This window comes from Bos indicus x Bos taurus, chromosome 2 (assembly GCF_003369695.1).
Source record: "Bos indicus x Bos taurus breed Angus x Brahman F1 hybrid chromosome 2, Bos_hybrid_MaternalHap_v2.0, whole genome shotgun sequence".
NCBI classification, from domain to species: domain Eukaryota; kingdom Metazoa; phylum Chordata; class Mammalia; order Artiodactyla; family Bovidae; genus Bos; species Bos indicus x Bos taurus.
The window spans coordinates 71,117,354-71,140,417 of NC_040077.1; the positions used below are offsets into that span (position 1 = coordinate 71,117,354).

The window sequence follows — 23,064 nt, forward strand, 5'->3', positions numbered from 1 at the left end:
GTAGCCCCTCCAGGCTCCTCTGTGCATGGGATTCTCCAGGCAAGAATACTGGAAGGTGTTGCCGTGCCCTCCTCCTGGGGATCTCCCCGATCCAGGGATCCAACCTGGGTCTCCCACACTACTGGGCAGATTCTTTACCGTCTGAGCCACCAGGGAGGTCAAGACAACTAAGACACTATCCCTGACTTAAGTGCACCAGACGGATTACTGCACACGAAACAGGACTGCAAATCACGGCCAACGGCAAGTCACAGAACGTGTCAAAAATTCAGAGGAAGAGGCCTCGGCTTCGACCCTCTGGGAACCAATCCAGCTTCCCTCCCTCGCGCAGTTCTCCAGGGACCACGCCCAGAAAGTCTCTTCTAAGTCCCAACAGAAGGACCGGGCCCCTCGCCCTCCCCAAGCGTGAGCGTTTACTCGTCCAGCGGCGCGACTTCCGGCATTTCACGCAGGACACAAGATTTAATGAAACAAATTTTAAAACCTCCGCTCTTCAACGTCCACCCCCTGTCTTCTGCCTCGCTGGTCAGTCCCCACGGTGACCCAAGAACCCAATTCCCGCTCTGACCAACTGGCAGTCACTACCGAGAACGCTCTACTTCCGCGATCCTCACCTGCTCCCGGCGTCCCCTTCGACTCCTCCTCGCTGCGCTTGCGCAAGGAAACCCCCGCGGGTTCAAGCGAGGTTGGCAGAGAGTTTGGCAGCTTGGGGGCAGCTTGGGGCGGTTGGGCACGCCCCCATCGTACATCTAGCTTCTGATTGGCTGTCTCTCCTGGTCCGAGCACTGGTGGAGAGGCCTAAGGTTGCGCTTCTAAAATCGCTGCCAGTTGAGTCTCTTGTGCTGCTGCTACCTTCTCTTCGCCGCCTCCGCGGGCTTCCTGGAATCTTTGCAACACCGCCGGCATGTCTCAGGTAATACGCGTGCCCAGCCTTGGCTGCGAAGGTGCCACGAGGCGGGAAGCTGGTGCGGGGTTATCCCGCAGACACAACCCCGCAGGGTCTTTCCCTTCCGTGCTCTGCTGTTATTTCTGGACCCTTGCCCAGCCCAGACTGAACAGAATCCTGTAAGCGGAACTTTCAGGTTTTGGGCTCCTAACATCTTTACTGAGTCCGCAACGGCTGGCAAGTTGCCCATAGGGAAGACTTCGTTCGCAGTGAAGCAGGAATTGAGGTCGGAGGCTAGCGTCCAACATGGACAGATGGGATGTAATGGTTTTTATAGATTGAAAGACTAAGGGGACGGAGTGCCCCATCCGGAAGGACACGGCAGGAGTAGGGGTGCCATATAGAGTGGAGAAGCCAGGAGGCCGCGGTTGAGAGCTTGGAGGTCAGGGGAAGCAGGGGCCGAGTGTCCAGCGCGAGGCCAGGGGAGGGTCACAGCCTGAGGAGGGGTGACCTCTTCTTTGACTGTAGACGATTTTCCGGGACCTAGCAGTGAGGGGGCGGGGGGTGGTGATCTTTGGCCCCTCCCCCGTCTTCAGTACGGACACCGGAACAGGGATCGGCGCCGGATCCCCTGGCCTCAGAGGGAGGGGACCAGCGGGCTCTGGCCGCTGACACCGCTGCGCTCATGCAGTTTTCTCCGCAGTTTCAGTCACCCAGTGCCAGCCCTATCGCAAGTCAGGGCTATCCTGAGACCTCTGTCTGGCCAGCCAGTTGGCCGTGCTGCTTTTTCTGTGAAGTGTGTGTCCACTGCAGCCAGTCTCAGCCTGCCTCCTTCACCACTGTTTCCAGCTCGTGATACCTGGTTTAGTGAGAGCCCCGTACATAGTTGTCCAAGTGAGTGAAGGGATGTGCTTACCCTCCTGGTTTTGCTGAATCTCTCTAGCTGCCCTGTTGAGATGAGGAAGACTGCTTTTCCTCACCAGCAGGGCAAGAGAGTGCTTCCTTTCCAACCCCTCCATCCTAATTACCGAACTCGTCAGGCCTCTTCTCTCACTCATATTTAGGCTGAGTTTGACAAAGCTGCTGAGGAAGTTAAGCATCTTAAGACCAAGCCAGCAGATGAGGAGATGCTGTTCATCTACAGCCACTACAAACAAGCAACTGTGGGTGACATAAATACAGGTATGTTGAGGTGGAGTTGGGAGGGCCCAGATTCATCAAAGTAGGCTTGGCAGCCTTGGTTGGTGCTGAAACTGTTAATCTCTGGGAACCTCATTCTCAAAACCACCCACAGCCCTACTCTTAAGGTGGTTCCTGGGGTTTAAACTGGGAGAGGTTGCCCAAAGATCATGTTCCTGAATGGGGTTTACAGACCCTGCACTGTTCTTGGTTTCTTGGTGGCTCAGATAGCAGAATTCAAATCCCAGTTTGAGGACTTGTCTCGTTATCACCAGCATTTTCCATCTGTTTGGGAGGAACAAAGATCCCAGCTTTGAAGAGCCTTGCTCCAAGCTCTCAGCTAGTAGTAATTTTGTTGAACCACACTATTTCCACCCCAGTCGGACAGGATCAAAGTCGGAGAGCTTGGCAGCTGGGCCAAGCCCAATGTCAGCTCCTACGGCCAGAGTAGCTGCTGGCTTTCTGCAGCAGGTCAGAAGCATTTTTGCTGACAGCAATTCCACCATTTGTTCCCTGTCAAAAAATCTAGGTACAGATTTGAAGCCTTAGTTTGGACCACCATATTCTAGAATGTCTTTTCTCCCTTGGACAGTTTTCATTCTGCCCCTAAGTTCTTCAAACTCCAGAGTATATGGCAATAGCATGATGCATTGTACACAGGGACTCAGAGATGGTGGCCACAGAAGCATAGAGGAGGTCACCCCTCGCTCCTGTTTAGGAGGGTGAGCATAGCCCCTAATTCCATTGCAGTTAGGGTAGAGGGTAGAGCAGGTGGGCTGGCTGCTTAAGGATCCTGGGCAGTGCCAAATCAAACATCACAGGGAGTGGGACTTCCCTGATGGTCCAGTGGCTAAGATTCCATACTCCCACTGCAGGGGGCCCAGGTTCTATCCCTGGTCAGGGAACTAGATCCCCTGGTCGGGGAACAGTTAAAGATCCTATATGCAACAACTAAGACCCAGCACAGCCAAATAAATAAAATATTTTAAAATAAAAATCACAGGGAGGGCTTAGTTAAGAAAGGTCTTGTGGTGAAGGTGAGTTTTACCCTGGGTTTATAAACTCTGCCTCTTCCCAGGGAGGCAGGGGAAATGAAGTAGGGGTGACCAGAGTGACTGAGACACTTTTCTGACAAACGTGATTGTCACAGAGACTGTCCTCTGCCCTGCTTTCGCATTAGTGTAGGTAGACTGGCTTGGGATTCTTATCACTTCCTTATCAGCTCCCTCTAGGGCTGTTCGGTCCAATACAGCAGCCACTAGGCACATGCAGCTATCTAAATTTAAACTGAGAATAGTTAAAATGAAATAAAGTCAACAGTTAACTCCCCAGTCACACTTCAGGTGCTCAGCTGCCACCAGTGGCAGGTGGCCCCTGAGTTTGACAGTGTAAATGTTGTATCACCTTTCCATCATCATGAGAGGGCTATTGGGATGTGCCAATCTCAGATCCTGATGATTCTGGGGCACGGTTTCCCTCAGGTGTCCCTGGGAATGCTTCCCAGCAAGCACTTCGGGGGAGACTTTTATGTTTCTCAGACACTGTGGTCCTGGTGCGGGCACTGCGATTGCTCCCCTGGGCTTTCTTCTTAGCATGGCAGTGAACTAGGTCAGCAGGGAGGTGTAAGTGTGTTCCCCAAGTGCAACTGATAACATGTCTACAGGTATAAAACCATGGTGTACCTTAAAGGAAGCTTGCCTTCGGGGTGAGGGGGGTGGAATAAAATTCCCATAAAACAATAAGAAATAGACTAACAATTTGATAGCAAAATGGGGCAAGGATATGAACAGACAGTTCACAGAAAAGGACACCTACAAAACTGATAACAATAACATGGGAGAGAGACCTTGGGTGGGAAGAGTGGAAGGAAACTTTATAGTAATCCCTTTGTGGTGGTTGAATTTTAAGCCAGGTGAATGGATTGTGGTACTTGTTTAAAAAAAATAAAGTATGGTTTTTAAAAGAAATTTTGGAGTTAATTTATAAGAAAGGGGCTATCTGGTAATGAAAACGGTTTTCCTCCTATTTTCTCTAGATTTTAAGTTTGAATTTCTGTACATGTAAGTTTCTGAAGGCAGAACCCACTATACTAGACCCATTTAACTCCACAGCAGAGCCTGGAAAAAGAAGATAAAATATGGCTATCATGGCAAGAAAATGGATAACGTTCCCCATTAGAACTTGCAGCAGGTCTAATGTCTTTCCTTCCCTTGTTTAAGAACGTCCTGGAATGTTGGACTTCAAAGGCAAGGCCAAGTGGGATGCCTGGAATGAGCTGAAAGGTAATTGTTTTAATACGCTTCCCTCATTTGGGAACCCCAGTCATGAAATACTGTTAAGGAGTGTAAGGGGTAAGGACAGAGAACAGAATTGATGAGGCACGTGCTGGGAACCAGTTTGACCTAGACCAGAATGGAAAAAAAAAAACAAAACTAGACCACTTATGATACCATGTGTGCCATTTCCAAAAACACCATCTCTGAGTCATAATATCATCTGGAGAGTGGAGGGGCAGGGGACCAGGCCACTGACAAACAGACTGGGAGGTGATGAGTTGCCTTGGGCTTTATGATATTCAGAATAGGGATGGTTTCCTGTCCACACCTTCCCTTCCCTCACAAGGCCAGCCAGTGACCCCCTGGCCCAAGTAGCACTCCCTAGTTCCCTTCCAGCCAGAAAGGCACCTAAAAACAGAAATGAATTAATGCATGGCAGGCTGCTGGCACATCATAGCTTCGGTGAATGGAGCTATTATATGCTAAGAACAGAGGCCAAGAAGTATCCCGGCTGTGACTTAATCACATGCCACCTGCGGCAGCAAGACCCAGAAGTTGGCACTGAAGTGCCTGCCAGCTTTTGTGTCCTAGCTTGCTCATTTCTGAATAAGCCCTCTGTCTTCCTGCAAATGAGAAACCCTTGAATTCAGAAGGGGCCAGAATACAATAAATACACTCCTAGGATCTGCAAGTAAGTGAAACAGGAATGCCCCTCTGACTGTCCATTCCCATTGGGCATTTCCATACCATTCTGAGGCCCCATGTACTCACCCTTGCTCCAGAACACACACTAATTCCCACTGAGTATCTCTCCTTCAGCATAGAATCCAGGACACCAGGCATCACTATCTCTGAGGGATATCTCCAGTGTCCTCTGTCTTCCCCTCCAAGGGCCAGCTGCTTGTCTTCAGAGTTCCCAAAGCTGCTCTCTGGGGAGAAGAGGGTATCTGGCTTTGTTTCTTCCCTGGCAGCTTAACAGCTCTGAGAGATAAGAGCCCAACAGAGAAATACTTGATAGATCAAAGCCAATCGTGAAAGTCAGTGGGACACAACAGTGGGATACTCACCTGGCCAGCAAGCCAGTGACAGGCCTCAGGCTGCTGCACACACATTATGAGCTCAGTGCTTTATGGAGCCTTCCCTGTGGGCCAAGCTCCTTAAGGACTTCAAAAGTCACATCCTGGCCAGGTCTGTGAGGTGTAGGTAGTGGAACCCCCATCCCCATCACAGATGAGAAACAGCCTCGCAGCATTAACCTGGGGCTCTAAAGTTTGCTGCCTTTCTACAGTACTGCCTCTCTGACAAATAATCTTGTTGATACCTTGCAGGGACTTCTAAAGAAGATGCCATGAAAGCTTACATTGACAAAGTAGAAGAACTAAAGAAAAAATATGGAATATAAGAGACTGAGTTTGGCTGCCAGCCATTCATTTCACCTAAACTGATTTAATGCCTTGTTTTTCTAATACTGGGGATGAAGTTCATAAATAACTAGCTAAGCCAGAAGCTCAAGACAGCCCAGGATATGACTAACAGATTAGGAGCTGAAACGGTTACTAATCCTTGCTGAGTAATTTTTATCAGTAGATGAATTAAAAGTATCTTTGTTACTTTACTTCGATAACTTGGGTTCTTGAAATAATGTCCTCTATTCCAATCTCTCTTCCTCACTTTTTCCAAAGATTTCATCTAGAAGTGTTTGAACTTACCTATCTCCCCCTGTACACTTTGTTGGAGGGTGAGCAGGCGCACCCACCTGTTCAGACCTGGCCTGTGTTCACCTTGGTGCAGAGGAGTTATTATAGCAGTGGCCTTCCCTGTCTCCATCTTCCCCAGCTTCAACTACACCAGTCAGGTGGGCTGAAACGTCAATCTGCAGGGACTGCCAACTCTCTGTCAAGAACATTGCTGGCCTCATACTCTGAGGAAGGCAGGGTTAATGAGCATTTGAGTTTTGGCTGAGGTCCAACCAGTCTGTGGTTGCAGGGTAAACAAGCAAGGAGGGAAACCCCAGTCAGGGTGAAACATGCATTTTCAGGAAGCATCCCCAGTGTCCTCTGGGGAAGCTTGGCCACATGCACCTGGGCAGGCAAAAAGCCAGTAGGGGAAGTGAGGGCTCAGCAGGGAGAACGGCAGTCAGGACCTCAGAAGGGCAAGGGGTTAAGGCTGCAAAGAAAACAGGCTGAAGCTTGACTTTGCAGGTGGTTGAATAGTAAGAATTAAAGGAGACAGCAATCAGACCCTCTGTGCCTCATGTTCCCCTTCAGTCACTTCCACAGTCCTGCAAGGGAGGCAGTCATATTTCCATTTTGCAGGTGAGGATGCTGAGGCCAAAAGGAATTAAAGAGAGGCTCTCTGAGGCCAGGCAGCTCTTAGATCTCCCCTCTAGAGCCAGTGCCCTGTTCCTAGACATAGTTCAGCCTTGCTCCAGAACAGTGAGACCTGAGCACTACAGTAACTTGCCTAAGGTCACTCAGCTGCTAAAGAAACCCAGGACCAGCATTCAGGTGCAGGTCATCTTGGTTCAGACACCTGTACCAGCCAAGGCAGCCTCAAAGGAGTGAGTAGCACTGGTGGGAAAAACAGGAGCAAGCAGGGAGGGCATCTGGTATGGCTGGATACAGCGTGCCTTCAATGTGGAAGGAGACTAGGTACTGGGAAGTTGACAACCAAGTTGAAAAGTACAGAATTTGACCATAGGTGATGGGGAGATGCAGGGGAGGCAACATGGTCAAGGCATTCAGACGGTCAGTCTGACCATCTCAGTGATTACTGAGAATAGTGTGAGTCATCCAGTTCCAGCCCAGGCTGCCTATGGAAAATGAAGCCCCACAGCTCAGATGTGCAGTGTAGGGGAGGTGATGTCCTGAGTAGCAGTGTCATTTGTGCAGCACCAGTTCCTAGGTGCTGATGTGATTAAGGGCATCTGAGGCAGGGAACCTGGCCTCCCACCTGGCTCCACTCCACCCAGGCTGCCAAGACCACCCAACTCAGGGGGCACCTCAACCCTAAGGGAGGCAGTAAGGAGCCATAGCCACCCACCTGGACCCATATTTAGATCATCTTTGCTCAGTTATTGGCTGTTTTGGGGAGTAAGCCAAAGGAAAAACAATCTTAGAGTCCAGGGTATGGCGCTTGTCTTAAATAGACCTGGCTCCAGGGTCAGGCCTAGTGTAGCCTCCAGGGGGTGTGAGAAGGTCCTGCCGTAAAGGAGGTACCACAGTGTGTAGCACTTTATCAGGAATTTCTCTCTCACCCTCCTTCAAACCAGTTTTTGTCCCTGGCAGCATCCCTTGCAGTATCTATCAGTCAGGGACCTACCCCAAGAGCCTAACACTGGATATAGTGTGGGTAAGAAAATCAACTACCTGGTACCCTGCCCTATTTCTAGCTTGGAAAGGCAGCGCAGACCTGTGCTCAGACGTCATTGCCTCCTTGCCAGCCAGGATCCCAGAAGAGTGGACCTGAGCTTAGGGAAGCCCTGACAAAGAGCACAGTATGGCCCTCTGCAGTTACACTCTGCTTAGATTGTACTATGATGACTCGTATCTCTTCTCCAGTGGATGCCAATGGGAGAGACACTGGAGTGAAAAAACAGACCCAAGGCCCCTCTGCCAACCAAGGGCATGGCCTCTGATGAATGGCCATTATTTGCAAAGGACCTGCAGGGTCAGGCTCTTTGCTTCAGTTCTGAAATTTATCCACGGTGCCTTGAGGTAGGAACAGTACCTCCTTGCTGTGTTACCATGCCCATTATTCAAATGAAGAAAAGAAGGCTCAGGTGATGAGTTGATCCAAACCCAGGGCTCTCTGACCAGAAAGGCCTTGCTTGTCCACTTCTGTCACATCCCCTCTGGTCTCCACTCATTACCTGGTGACCCCTGTCTCGCCAGGCTAACATAAAGTCAAAGTCACTCAGTCATGTCCAACTCTTTGCAGCCCCCATGGACTGCAACTCACCCCCAGGCTCCTCTGTCCATGGAGTTCTTCAGGCAACAATATAGAGTGGGTCACCATGCCTTCCTCCAGGGGATCTTCCCGACCCAGGAATTGAACCCAGGTCTCCTACATTGCAGGTGATTGACAGACTTACATGTGAATCCCACTCCAGCCTCTCTCAGGTGCTGAATCACCTATCTTCTTTGAGCCACACTTTCTTCCATCTGGAAAATGAGCCTATAAAATGGGGAAAGTGCTTGGCACAATGCCCAGCAAATAGTGACTGCTAGCAGCTTGGAGGCCTTCCCTAGCCAGCATCCTCACCCTCAGTACTTCCCTGCCCAACTGTTTGGACAAGCCTTGGTCTGAGGGCACAAGCTGCGGCTCCCCACTTTGTTGCTCTTTAGTTGCTGTTGTCCAACTCTTTGCAACCCCACGGACTACAGCCCCTGTCCATGGGATTCTCCAGACAAGAATACTGGAGTGAGTTGCTATTTCCTTTTCCAGGGGATCTGCCCAACCCAGGGAATGAACCCAGGTCTCCTGCATTGGCAGGCAGATTCTTTACCACTGAGCCACCTGGGAAGCACCCCCTCCTTAGTAGTGCTTCAATAATAAGGTTGGCAGGGATGGGGGGGCGGTCACCATGTTTCCCCTACACTAAAGTAGTTCCAAGATCCAAAAGCCTGGGAACTGCTGCTAGAAACCAGGCATCTTAGGGGACACAGAAAGGCCCCTGGATTGCAACTGGACAAGCACTTCTCAAGTTACATAGACATAGGGCAAGTTGTGTCACCTCTGTAACCCTCAGCTTCTTCATCAGTAAAATGGGGTCCAGTACAGAAAAGAAGGAGAGCAGAACAGGGGAATGAGAAGGCCCCAAGGGTTCCTGGCTTGCAGGAATCAGGCTGGAAAGTTTTGAGGGGGCAGTTTAAGCAGCATAAAGGTGTGTAAAGTAAAATTATAGGTATTCAGAGTTGAGGATGAACCAAAAGAAATAACCAGCGGAGGCAAGCTTTAAGGAGCTGAGGCTTTGGACTGGCTCAGGGCAGGACAATGCCTCTGCCCTCAGCAGCTCCCAGGAAAGAAAGGGGCAGAATGGTTCTTCCCTTTTATTTATTTGTGTGACCACACACAACCTGTCTTTTGAAAGGACTTGGGGTAGCTAAGAACAGACCCCCCAAATGAGCAAAGCCCCACCAGGATCCTAGGGTTTAAAGATCAGTCAGATGCCCTCCTTGTTCTGAAAGAGCCATAAACCAGGAAGTGCACCAGAAGGGCTCAGGAATGCCCTCTGTGCACACCTCCAAGCAGAGAATCCCCCTTGCTTCACAACACCCTCCTGCCTTGGATACAACTCGATCCTTGGAGGACCAGGAATTAGTCGACCTACACCTTTTTTGTTTTATGATTTTTTGATAAGTATCCTTGCTCGGGAATGAACGAACTAATATAAGTCTAGCCTGCAAACATTTAGATACCCCTACAAAGCCTTTCCAGAGTAATCAGTGAGATATCAAAGACAGTAAAGGACTCTGCACTTGGTGGGGGGGGTAATCTCAAGTAGCTTCAGTGTGTAACTTTTGGGGCTTCCAAATACTCTGCTAGAGTGGGGTAGATGGTGTACCCTCAGGATATAGGTCCAAGTCCTAAGCACCACCACCCCCAAATACACACACCGCACCTCAGGATGTGACCTATTTGGAAAGAGGATCTTTGCAGTTGCAATTGAGATAAGGATCTCAAGACAAGATCATTAAGGTTGGGCCCTAATCCAATAACTGTTGTTCTTATAAGATGAAAGAAAGTGAAATTTGAGACACAGATATGCACAGAGAGAAAGACAATGTAAACATGGGGGCAGAGACTGGAATTAGGCAAGGAATGCCCAGGGCTACCAGCAACCCCAGAAGTTAAGAGAGAGGCATGGGACAGAGCTTCTCTAGGTCTCCAGAAGGAACCAGGCCTGCCGACACCCTGAATCTGGATTTCTAGCATCTAGAGCTGTGGTAAAATAAATCTCTGTTGTTTTACACTATCCAGCTTATGTGATTTGTCAGAGGAGCCCCAGGAAACTAATATGCCTGCTAATAATCCTCATATGGCTGTCTGTGGGCTGGTCTTGTCCACCAGCGGCCCTTCTTCAGAAGACCCTCAAGGTCTTTGTCAAGTACAAATGAGACACCATTACCCAGAGGGCTCTCTAACGAATACCTGATTGGGCTCACCTCAGTTAAAAATCCAGAGAAGGCAATGGCACCCCACTCCGGTACTCTTGCCTGGAAAATCCCATGGATGGAGGAGCCTGGTAGGCTGCAGTCCATGGGGTAGCTAAGAGTCAAACACGACTGAGCGACTTCAACTTTCACTTTCATGCATAGGAGAAGGAAATGGCAACCCACTCCACTGTTCTTGCCTGGAGAATCCCAGGGATGGAGGAGTCTGGTGGGCTGCCGTCTATGGGGTCGCACAGAGTTGGACACGACTGAAGCGACTTAGCAGCAGTAGCAGTTAAAAATCACCAGCCTTAAGGTATGGGAGTTAGCACAGTTTTGGTGGAAATCATGAAAAAGCCAAAGCTCAGGTTTCTGCTAAGGTGACCATACTTAGAAATCACCCATGGGCACCAGGGCATGAGACTTACAAAAGAGAGTGGAGACTGCAAAGTGGGAGGGTGTTGGAAAGAATGATTACCTCAGCCATTCACACAGCTTTGCCTAAGTGTGGCCCTGAGGGACACTGTTCACCAGAAGATATGTAGTGGTGGAAATAGCGTGGGCTTCCCAGATCGATTTAAATTTGAACCACAAAGTGGCTACTTTTGCTCTTTCTGACCTTGAGCCAGCTTATTTTCTCTGAGCCTTGGATTTTTTTTTTTTTTTTTTTTTGTCTATAACATAGGGATAATCTCTATGGTGCAGAATTGAGTGGAGATTTTAATAAATGCCTAACACAAAAAAAGAAAAATGAATACATGCTTATCAACAAAAGCATTTAGGATGCCTAAAGAATGAATTCATCTATTTAGAATTTTAAAATTTGAGAGGTTCTGGTTGAGATAGCCCAGACTCTTCCCTGATCTTAAATTGTATCTTTTGTGCTCGTGTGTGCTTGGACCGGCATCCCTGCTTTTGAGGAATGACGCCTCCTCCCCTATTCCAGGGCAATTAGTCCACCAGAGTCCTGGAGTATAAGAGGGGTCATTTTTCCTGAAGGTCCCAGCATGAAAATCCTAGGGAAGAAATGTCTGGGTCACTTGACTGTCTTTGAACCAACTTCATGGCCAGGGGCATAGAACACCTTAAAGTGGCCAGGCCTTATTGGAAAGGTCTCCCATCCTCCACAATCTCTAACTGTAGGGACTTTATAAGAGAGAGCTGCTTGCTGCCATCTTTCCCAGAAGCACGGAAGAAGCTGTTTGGCATAGCAAAGAATGATTTCGGTAAAATCTCTTACCTGAGATTCTATTTGGATACCAGAAGAAAAAAGATATCTGTTGCTATAAAAGTCACCCCCAAGGTTAGTGACTTAACAATGATTTCATTATCATTCTCACGGTTCTGGACTTAACTAGGCTCAGCTGAGTGGCTCTTGTTCAGTCAGGATGGCTCATATGGTTGAGGCTAGATGATGGTGGGGATAGGGGTCACCTCAGAGCTTCCTCACTCGCATGTCTAGTGGTTAATGCTGGCTGTTAGCCAGGACACCGACCCACAATTCTCCACATGGCTTGGACTTCCTCACAGCATGGTGGCTGAGTTCCCAGAGTGAGTGTCCCAAGAGACTCAGAGTGAATCCGTACTGCCTTTTATAACCTAGCCTGGAAAGTCACATGGCATGACCTCTACCATAGTCACAAGCCTACCCAAATTCAAGGAGAAAGAACATGGACCCCATTCTTGATGGAAAGTCTCATGATCACAATGTAGGAAAGGCTGGTGAGATGGGAGACACTGTTGCTGCTCTTTTGGGAAAATATTAGTATAACCTGCCAGAGATTTATGACCATATAGCATGTGGCCACCATCAAACTGTCCTTTCCAGATAACTGAACCCCTACACTCCCATTCTGCTTCAGCTGGCTTAACATAGGTTTCTGTCACTTCCTGGTTACAACACTATATCAATATCTCACAGGGCTACTCTAAGGATTAGATGATTGCTAATGCTTGCAAAACACACAGCACAGTGCAAACTGTAGGAGCTCCATAATCAGAAGTTCCCTTACCCCTGCTCCTTTCCTTCCAATAACTCATTTCCCCTGTGGTTAGTGAGAATCCGCAACTAATGCCATCTATGTTGCAAAACAGCAGTAGCAGCAACCTTTATCATCATGGACAGTTCATACCCTATGCTTACAAGTACACTCAGGAAATTTGTAGTACATGGCTCCAGCCCAGTACAGACAGAGCTCTGCTCTTAAGCACCAATCTTTGTTCCTTCTACTTACCAACTCAACATTTACATCAATATGATCCAAAAGTGGGACCGGCACTGACTTTATATTATAAACAAAAGATTTTGCAAATTGATTAAGTTTTTAAACAAGTCTTTTAAGATACAGTTTTTTTTACAACATATCCCAAATCCTTTTGCAGATATCGCTCTCATATCCCAGTCCCAGACTGTGCAGCATTAAAAAAAATTTTTTTTTCTGGACATCCCTGGTGGCATAGTGGACAGGAGTCTGCCTGCCAATCCAGGAGGCACAGGTTTAATCCATGGTCCAGGAGGATTTCATATGCTCGGAGCAACTAAGCCCGTGCTCCACAACTACTTAGCCCACATGCTGCAACTGCTGAAGTCCGAGCTTCCCAGAGCCTATGCTCTACAACAAGAGAAGCCACCGCGTTAAGCCGGCGCACCACAATCGCGAGTAGCCCCCGCTCTCAGAAACCAGAGAGAGCCCATGCAAAGCAGTGAAGACCCAGCACAGCCAAAAATGAAATAAATACTAAAAAATTAAACAAATTCTTTTCTGATTTGAAAAACAATGTGCATGCATTGCAGAAAACTTGGGAAATGCCAGAAATGTGAAAAAGAGAACAACTCTGAGAGTCTTATAGCATATAATGGGAATCACATTGTATATGAAATTCTGTAACCTGATTCTCTTTTCCTAAAATCATTTCATGAAAAATGTCTGCATAATAGTTGCATCACTTTGTTGGACTATAATTAGTACCCTGATAGACAATATCTACTTTTTGCTATTATTATGATAATTTGTTAAACATCTTTATATACAGATCTTTGAAAACATTTTGATTTTCACTTAGAATGTAATTTATTGATTCAAAATTTATCATCTTTTATACATATTTTTAAATCATTTCCATGAAAAGTTCTTACTGCTAATGTACAATAGTGCCTTTTCACTATCACCTCCTTGCCAGCATTGAATATTATCACTTAAAATTTCTTTTGTTTTTACAATCTGGCAGGTAAAAAGTGGTGTCTTGCAGTTTGAAACTCCCTTGAAAGTAAGAGTGTTTGAGGGCTGTCTTTTCCAGGTTCTTTAGTAACCTCTGCTCCTACAGATTCTTTCTCCCTCTCTCTCTCTCTCAACCTCCCAGCCATCTTTCACCATCTTGCACAGTTTCTGCTCATTTATTTGGAACAGACGTTTCTTTCTCAGTTTCACCTCTGCTCTCCAAAGTATTCTGCCAGGGAGCACGAGGCCAGATGTTTTCCATTAATCAAGGCCATGTATATTAAATGGTCAGCTAGGAAGCCCCTGGAGATGGCAGGAGTGCAGAGTTGGACTGCACCCAGGAAAGCGGCATGGGGCAGAGATGCCTCCCCCAGGCAGGCTGGGCAGGCTGGATGACACAGGCTGGGAGAAGAAGGCTAAGTGCCTAGCCTTTCCTGGAGTCACCGCAGGCAGTAGGTGAGGACTCAGTCCTCCTACACCAGGCCAACCAGTCAAGACACAGAAGCCTGCTCGGGAACACGAGCTCCTGGCTAGGAGGGAGGAAGCCGCTCTCCTGCATGGGCAGCCGCAGGACAGGAAGACACAGATTGAGAAAGGATCTGCAGAAACAGGTGGCTGCAGAGCAAGAGGGGCGTCTCTGGTGGCTCAGCTGGTAAAGAATCCGCCTGCAATACAGGAGACCCCAGTTTGATTCCTGGGTCGGGAAGATCCTCTGGAGAAGGGATAGGCTACCCACTCTAGTATTCTTGGGCTTCCCTAGTGACTCAGACAGTAAAGAATCGCCTGCAACGCAGGAGACTTGGGTTCAATTCCTGGGTTGGGAAGGTCCCCTGGAGGAGGGCATGGCAACCCACTCCAGTATTCTTGCCTGGAGAATCCCCTGGATCAAGGAGCCTGGCGAGTTACAGTCCATGGGGTTGCAGTCCTATGCGACTAAGCACAGCACAGCAGAGCAAGAGAAGCTAGCCTTCTTTTAGCCTCGCCGAACTTTAAAGGACTTTTCAAGGACTTTCAACTTATTTCTGCCCATTTTTAATGAAACTGAAAACATAAGGTGAAAATACTATTTTTTACAGTGAGCTCTCGAGTACTCCCTACCTAGATTTTTACCACAGCATTTTACTCTAGACATTTTATCACAGAGCTAGCTCTCCTTCCACTACTCTATCCATCAACCTGAATGATTTTTGGATGCCGTTCAAAGTAAGTTGCAGGCATTCATATGCTTCTCACTGAATATTTCAGAGTATATATTGGATTGGCCAAAAAGTTCATTCTGGTGTTTCTGTAAGATGTTATGGAATATTATTAAGTACAGTTCAACATTTGCTTACAGTTTTATTATTTCTTTGGAATAAAATTTATTTATAATAAAATGCAAAATCTTAAATATACCAACTGTAAGTTTCAACAAGTACATGTACCTGTACAACCCAGATCCCTATCTTAGGGGAAACACTGACTGAAACCACTCACCCTGGGCCAGGCACCATAGTAATCATCTGCACCAGTTACTTTTACATCAGGAGGTCCTGGTAAGGAACATGGAACTAACAAGCCACCACCAACCACAGGAGTTCGGGAAAGGTCAACCAGAGATGCCAAAAGCCCTACCAATCTCCCACAATCCTCCTTGCTGGAATCCATCTTGGCTAAGCAATGTGTATACCACAGGAAGGACCTTGAGCCAGAATGATTGATCAGAGAGAATCTGGACAGTACATCACCTAAAACCAGAGACTGCAAGCCACATGGTAGACATGTCTCCTGGGTTCATTTACCCTCCTGCTCTCCACTGGGGTGCCCCTTCACAATAGTCTCTTGCTTTGTCAGCACTGTGTTTCTTGTTAGACAATCCATTTCTGAGTGTTAGACAAGAGCTCAGTCTAGGGCCCAGGAAGGGGTCCCCCTTCCTGCAACAAAAATATAGAACACTATCATTGATCCAGAAAGTTCCTTCACGTTCCTCTCCGGTCACTGTCTGTCATCATGCTCCCAGAGGCAAACATCACTCTCATTTTTTTTCTACCATAAATTAGTTTTGCCTGTTCTACAACTTATGTGAGTGAAATCATACCTGTGTATCCTTTCTGTAAGGCTTATTTCACTTCATCTAAGTACACTTTATTATGTGAGAGGAAAGTATCAAACTATCGGGCCCACCAGCAAGTTTTCATTTGAGACGAAGGAAAACTGTTCATTACCTAGAATTTCATTTAAAACCACAATGGGAAATACCATTAAGAGAGTACGAAGATGCTTTCTAAAGTCCACTTGACTTCACATTCCAGGATGTCTGGCTCTGGGTGACTATTCACACCATCATGGTTATCTGGGTCATAAAGATCTTTTTTGTATAGTTCTTCTGTGTATTTTTGCCATCTCTTATGCTTCTGTTAGGTCCATACTATTTCTGTCCTTTATTGAGCTTATTTTTGCATGAAATGTTCCTTTGGTATCACTAATTTTCTTGAAGCGATCTCTAGTCTTTCCCATTCTATTGTTTTCCTCTATTTCTTTGCATTGATCGCTGAGGAAGGCTTTCTTATCTTTCCTTGCTATTCTTTGGAGCTCTGCATTCAGATGGATATATCTTTCCTTTTCTCCTTTGCCTCTAGGTTCTCTACTTTTCTCAGTTATTTGTAAGGCCTCTTCAGACATCCATTTTACCTTTTTGCATTTCTTTTTCTTGGGGATGGTCTTGATCACTGCCTCCTGTACAATGTCACAAACCTCCGCCCTAGTTCTTCAAGCACTCTGTCTATAAGATCTAATCCCTTGAATCTATTTGTCACTTCCACTGTATAATCATAAGGGATTTGATTTAGGTCATACCTGAATGGTTTAGAGGTTTTCCCTAGTTTTCTCAATTTAAGTCTGAATTTTGCAATAAAGAATTAATGATCTGAGCCACAGTCAGCTCCCATTCTTATTTTTGCTGAATGTATAGAGCTTTTCCATCTTTGGCTGCAAAGAATATAATCAATCTGATTTCGGGATTGACCAACTGGTGATGTCCATGCGTAAAATCTTCTCTTGTGTTGTTGGAAGAAGGTGTTTGCTATGGCCAGTGCATTCTCTTGGCAAAACTCTGTTAGCCTTTGCCCTGCTTCATTTTGTACTCCAAGGCCAAATTTGCCTGTTGGTATTTGACTAGACAAATATACCTGACGAATATCAGTTCAGTTCAGTCACTAGGTCATGTCTGACTCTTTGTGACTCCATGAACCACAGCAGAACAGGCCTCTCTCTCCATCACCAACTCCTAGAGTCAACCTAAACCCAAATCTATTGAGTCAGTGATGCCATCCAACCATCTCATCCTCTATTGTCCCCTTCCCCTCCTGCCTTCAATCTTTCCCAGCATAGGGTTTTTTCAAATGAGTCAGCTCTTCGCATCAGGTGGCCAAAGTATTGAGTTTCAGCTTCAACATCAGTCCTTCCAATGAACACCCAGGACTGATCTCCTTTAGGATGGACTGGTTGGATCTCCTTGCAGTCCAAGGGACTCTCAAGACTCTTATCCAATACCATAGTTCAAAAGCATCAATTCTTCAGTGCTCAGCTTTCGTTATAGTCCAACTCTCACATCCATACATGACTACTGGAAAAACCACAGCCTTGACTAGATGGACCTTTGTTGACAAAGTAATGTCTCTGCTTTTTAATATGCTGTCTAGGTTGGCCATAATTTTCCTTCAAAGGAGTAAGCATCTTTTAATTTCATGGCTGCAATCACCATCTGCATCAATTTTGGAGCCCCCCAAAATAAAGCCAGCCACTGTTTCCACTGTTTCCCATCTTTTTGCCATGAAGTGATGGGACCAATGCCATGATCTTAGTTTTCTGAAAGTTGAGCTTTAAGCCAACTTTTTCACTCTCCTCTTTCATTTTCATCAAGAGACTCTTTAGTTCTTCTTAACTTTCTGTCATAAGGGTGGCATCATCTGCATATCTGAGGTTATTGAGATTTCTCCCAGCAATCTTGATTCCAGTTGTGCTTCCTCCAGTACAGCGTTTCTCATGATGAACTCTGCATATAAGTTAAATAAGCAGGGTGACAATATACAGCCTTGACATACTCCTTTTCCTATTTGGAACCAGTCTGTTGTTCCATGTCCAGTTCTAACTGTTGCTTCCTGATCTGCATACAGGTTTCTCAAGAGGCAGGTCAGGTGGTCTGGTATTCCCATCTCCTTCAGAATTTTCCACAGTTTATTGTGATCCACACAGTCAAAGGCTTTGGCATAGTCAATAAAGCAGAAATAGATGTTTTTCTGGAACTCTCTTGCTTTTTCGATGATCCAGCAGATGTTGGCAATTTGATCTCTGGTTCCTCTGCCTTTTCTAAAACCAGCTTGAACATCTGGAAGTTCACAGTTCACAAACTGCTGAAGCCTGGCTTGGAGAATTGTGAGCATTACTTTAATGAGTGCAATTATGTGGTAGTTTGAGCATTCTTTGGCATTGCCTTTCTTTGGGATTGGAATGAAAACTGACCTTTTCCAGTCCTGTGGCCACTGCTGAGTTTTCCAAATTTGTTGACATATTGAGTGCAGCAGTTTCACAGCATCATCTTTTAGGATTTGAAATAGCTCAACTGGAATTCCATCACTTCCACTAGCTTTGTTCGTAGTGATGCTTTCTAAGGCCCACTGACTTCACATTCAGGATATCCAGCTCTAGGTGAGTGTGAATGATCACACCATTGTGATTATCTGGGTCGTGAAGATCTTTTTTGTACAGTTCTTCTGTGTATTCTTGCCACCTCTTCTTAATATCTTCTGCTTCTGTTAGGTCCATACAATTTCTGTCCTTTATTGAGCCCATCTTTGCATGAAATGTTCCTTTGGTATCACTAATTTTCTTGAAGAGATCTCTAGTCTTTCCCATTCTATTGTTTTCCTCTATTTCTTTGCATTGATCACTGAGGAAGGCTTTCTTATCTCTCCTTGCTATTCTTTGGAACTCTGCATTCAAATGGGTATCTTTCCTTTTCCCCTTTGCTTTTCACTTCTCTTCTTTTCACAGCCATTTGTAAGGCCTCCTCATAGAGCCATTTTGCTTTTTTGCATTTCTTTTTCTTGGGGATGGTCTTGATCCCTGTCTCCTGTATAATGTCAAAAACCTCCATCCATAGTTCATCAGACACTCTGTCTATCAGATCTAGGCCCTTAAATCTATTTCTTACTTCCACTGTATAGTCATAAGGGATTTGATTTAGGTCATACCTGAATGGTCTAGTGGTTTTCCCCACTTTCTTCAAGTTAAGTCTGAATTAGGCAATAAGGAGTTCATGATCTGAGCCACAGTCAGCTCCCGGTCTTGTTTTTGCTGACTGTATAGAGCTTCTCCATCTTTGGCTGCAAAGAATATAATCAATCTGATTTCAGTGTTGACTATCTGGTGATGTCCATGTATAGAGTCTTCTCTTGTGTTGTTGGAAGAGGGTGTTTGCTATGACCAGTGTGTTCTGTTGGCAGCACTCTATTAGCCTTTGCCCTGCTTCATTCTGTACTCCAAGGCCAAATTTGCGTGTTACTCCAGGTGTTTCTGACTTCCTACTTTTGCATTCCAGTCCCCTATAATGAAAAGGACATCTTTTGGGGGTGTTAGTTCTGGAAGGTCTTGTAGGTCTTCATAGAACCATTCAACTTCAATTTTTTCAGCATTACTGGTCAGGCCATAGACTTGGATTACTGTGATATTGAATGGTTTGCCTTGGAAACGAACAAAGATCATTGTGTCGTTTTTGAAATTGTACTGCATTATGGACTCTTTTGTTGACCATGATGGCTACTCCATTTCTTCTGAGGGATTCTTGACCACAGTAGTAGATATAATGGTCATCTGAGTTAAATTCACCCATTCCAGTCCATTTTAGTTCACTGATTCCTAGAATGTCAATGTTCACTCTTGCCATATCCTGTTTGACCACTTCCAATTTGCCTTGATTCATGGACCTAACATTCCAGGTTCCTATGCAATACTGCTCTTTACAGCATCGGACCTTGCTTCCATCACCAGTCCCATCCACAACTGGGCGTTGTTTTTGCTTTGGCTCCATCCCTTCATTCTTTCTGGAGTTATTTCTCCACTGATCTCCAGTAGCATATTGGGCACCTATTGACCTGGGGCATTCATCTTTCAGTGTCCTATCTTTTTGCCTTTTCATACTGTTCATGGGGTTCTCAAGGCAAGAATAATAAAGTGGTTTGCCATTCCTTTCTCCAGTGGACCACATTCTGTCAGACCTCTCCACCATGACCTGTCCGTCTTGAGTGGGCCTACATGTCATGGCTCATAGTTTCATTGAGTTAGACATGGCTGTGATCCATGTGATCAGGTTGATTAGTTTTCTGTGACTGTGATTTTCATTCTGTCTGTCCTCTGACAGATAAGGATAAGAGGCTAATGGAAGCTTCCTGATGGGAGATATTTTCGTATCTGTTCTAAAAAGTACTTTAAACACTAATAAGAATGCCCAATGGGCATCAAGATGAAATGCAATCAGCTACCATCTCATGCAAATTAACTACATTTAGTAAATATTAATATGTATCCTCTTAAAGCATATATTAGTATATGATACAAAACAAAGTAAAAAATACTGTATTATTAGATTAATATTTTAAATAAAATCATTATTTGAAATCTAGATAAATGGTATAGATGATCTTATTTGCAAAGTAGAAATAGAGACACAGATGTAGAGAAGAAATATATGGACACTAAGGGGGTGAATGGGGTGGGATGAATTGTGAGATTGGGATTGACATATATACACCGCATGCATGCGAAGTTGCTTCAGTAATGTCTGATTCTCTGCAACCCTATGGACTGTAGCCCATCAGGCTCCTCTGTCCATGGGATTCTCCAGGCAAGAATACTGGAGTGGGTTGCCATGCCCTCCTCCAGGGGACCTTCCCGACCCAGGTATCGAACCCACATCTCTTGTGTCTGCACTGCAGGCAATTCTTTACCACTAGTACCACCCAGGAAGCCCTAGATATATGCTACTATGTATAAAATAGATAACTAAGAAGAAGAACCTAGTGCATAGCACAGGGAACTCTACTTGGTGCCCTGTAGTAACCTAGATGGGAAGGAAATTCAAAAACAGGAGTATATAGGGCGATGCTGCTGCTAAGTTGCTTCAGTCGTGCCCGACTCTGTGCGACCCCATAGATGGCAGCCCACCAGGCTCCTCTGTCCCTGGGATTCTCCAGGCAAGAATACTGGAGTGGGTTGCAGCAGAAACTGACACAGCAGTGTACGGCAACTATACTCCAATAAAAAAAAATAAAATGATATGAAAAAATAAGATAAAATAAAGTCATATTAGGAAATATACCATGGTGAAATCAGAAGCACATTGGTAAAAGGACATTATTGTACAAATATTTGTGCAGGATTCAAGACAAGATGATACTGTAAGCCAAGTGGAAACTGTTAAGTGCTCCTTGGAAAATTCCTGATCATATATATAATGCATGCTTATTAGAAGGGCTCTCTCCTTGTTTACAGGAAGAGAATGTACCTCCTGAAATACATTAGAAGAATGAAAAGGTTTAACAAGACACAGACATACATTTTCTGATATAAAAAATAAAAAAAGGAAAAGGAAAGAAATGGGGAATGAAGAACTACATATAAAAATATCAATTCTTTTGGGAAAGGAGCTTATTAAAAAATAAAATTATAGACATTCTAATTTTCCATTTGAATAGAGATATACAAAATTAACCTAAATGCTTTCAGATATTTAAGTTATTAGGAGAAAGTTTATAATTTACAAAAGTTTCTAATTTGCAACAAAAGTGTCTAATTTACAAAAAGCAGCCATTGTCTCGGCTCTTAAATATGCTAAAGTTTTGAGTTTTACTATATTTCATCTTAAATTGTCTTAATAGGCAAGGCTAGTATTTTTTTTTTAATCACAACTGTCTTTGGATCTTCTAAAAGTGATTTGCAGTATTTTCACTATATTCTTATAAAAACTTGGTAGTGACCTGGATATTATTATTTTAACATGTCTAGTTGCATTGTAATCCTGCAAAAGATGTTTCAGTGATCTAATATTTATACATATCTAAGATGGTCACTGTGTTAAAAGAAACTGTCAAGCATGGCTAGTATTTTTTTAAATACTTTTGTAAATTATAAACTTTCTCCTAATAACTTCAATATCTGAAGGCATTTAGATTAATTTTGTATATCTCTATTTGAATGGTAAATTAGAATGTCTATAATCTTATTTTTCAATAAGCTCCTTTCCCAAGCATCTTAATCTGGAAATGAGGTTAAGAAGTATATTAAGTATATTTTAGATAATTTGCATTCCTTTAAAGTCAGGAAATTAAAGTTATAGAAAATTCTGGGTTTTGCATACTTAAAATATTAAAATAATGTAACACACTTCCTCTTTACTTTTTCAGTATTTTTTCAACTACTATTCCATTCTATCCGTATTGTCCGCACATACCAGGAATTTAGTAAACATCTTTGCACCAGTGACTGAATAGTTCAGTGCCCTATGGACAAGAGGAGGCAAACACTCTCAGTCACTAAGGAAAACAGATATTTTTATAACATTTTGAGGGCAAGTGAACAAACAGTAACGGAAGAACGGGGATAACTGTAAACTCTCCCTTCTGCCCAGGGATCCTGCGTCTCCCCAGGCCAGTCCCTAGTCCCGCTCATCCCTCTCCCGAGGCTGCGGGGTCCCCAGCACCACATCTCCCTCCACGACGACACATCTGTGCTGCTGCTGCTAAGTCGCTTCGGTCGTGTCCGACTCTGTGCGACCCCAGAGACGGCAGCCCACCAGGCTCCCTCGTCCCTGGGATTCTCCAGGCAAGAATACTGGAGTGGGTTGCCATCCCGCACAAACCACCGTGCCCATGACAGACATCTCGGCAGCAAGACCTCCGTCCCAGCTCTCGCACCGGCTCCCGCTGCACAACCAGCCCCTTCACATGATCACCTCCTCAGACGCGCGGCGTAGCCGGAAGCGCTTTGCCGCCTCGGACGCCACCACCCCAGGCACTGCCCCAGAGCCACCATGGCTGGCCCTCGGTCTTCCTGAGGGAAAAAGCCGCTCCGTTGCCAAGGACGCCGGAGAGGTGCGCATGCGCCCGTGCAGAGCCCAAGAAGGTTCTGGCGCCACCTGCCGGCCACTGAGGGCCGAGCAGGACGCTCGGGGTCAATAGTCGGAGGACATGTGCCTGCGCCCCCTCCTGGCCGGGATGCAAAGCCGTTCAATGTACTAGTGCCTCAGCCTCTCTGCTGATGAAGCTGGTGATGCCTTGCTCCGGCCATGCCTGCTTACCTGCCTGGAACATGCCTCA

At 45.6% G+C, this 23,064-nt stretch overlaps 2 protein-coding genes across 4 annotated transcripts in view; one reads left to right on the forward strand and one right to left on the reverse strand.

Annotated features, from left to right (window-relative positions):
• The window catches only part of C2H2orf76 (chromosome 2 C2orf76 homolog), a 106,632-nt gene extending 83,770 nt beyond the window's left edge, over nt 1-22,862 (reverse strand). Inside the window, exon 1 of one of the 3 annotated variants that reach the window (XM_027562341.1) lies at nt 22,701-22,862. In XM_027562341.1, coding sequence (XP_027418142.1) covers nt 22,701-22,847 — 147 coding nt within the window. In that variant the 5' untranslated portion in view covers nt 22,848-22,862. Of the gene's footprint in view, nt 1-614; nt 701-22,700 lie in introns of those variants that run through there. The other 2 variants (XM_027562347.1, XM_027562363.1) reach the window with 2 other exon arrangements.
• On the forward strand, nt 421-5,962 carry DBI (diazepam binding inhibitor, acyl-CoA binding protein). Its single transcript, XM_027562379.1, has 4 exons — nt 421-913; nt 1,951-2,068; nt 4,285-4,347; nt 5,670-5,962. Exons 1-4 carry the CDS (start codon nt 905-907, stop codon nt 5,741-5,743), a joined length of 264 nt encoding a protein of 87 aa, XP_027418180.1. The 5' UTR covers nt 421-904; the 3' UTR covers nt 5,744-5,962.
• Nucleotides 22,863-23,064: the final 202 nt, after the last annotated feature.

Bases quoted from the DNA above. Each gene is read 5' to 3' on its own strand.
- DBI (XM_027562379.1), top strand. The intron at 2,069-4,284 runs GTATGTTGAGGT...CCCTTGTTTAAG, and splicing joins TGTGGGTGACATAAATACAG to AACGTCCTGGAATGTTGGAC. The intron at 4,348-5,669 runs GTAATTGTTTTA...GATACCTTGCAG, and splicing joins TGCCTGGAATGAGCTGAAAG to GGACTTCTAAAGAAGATGCC.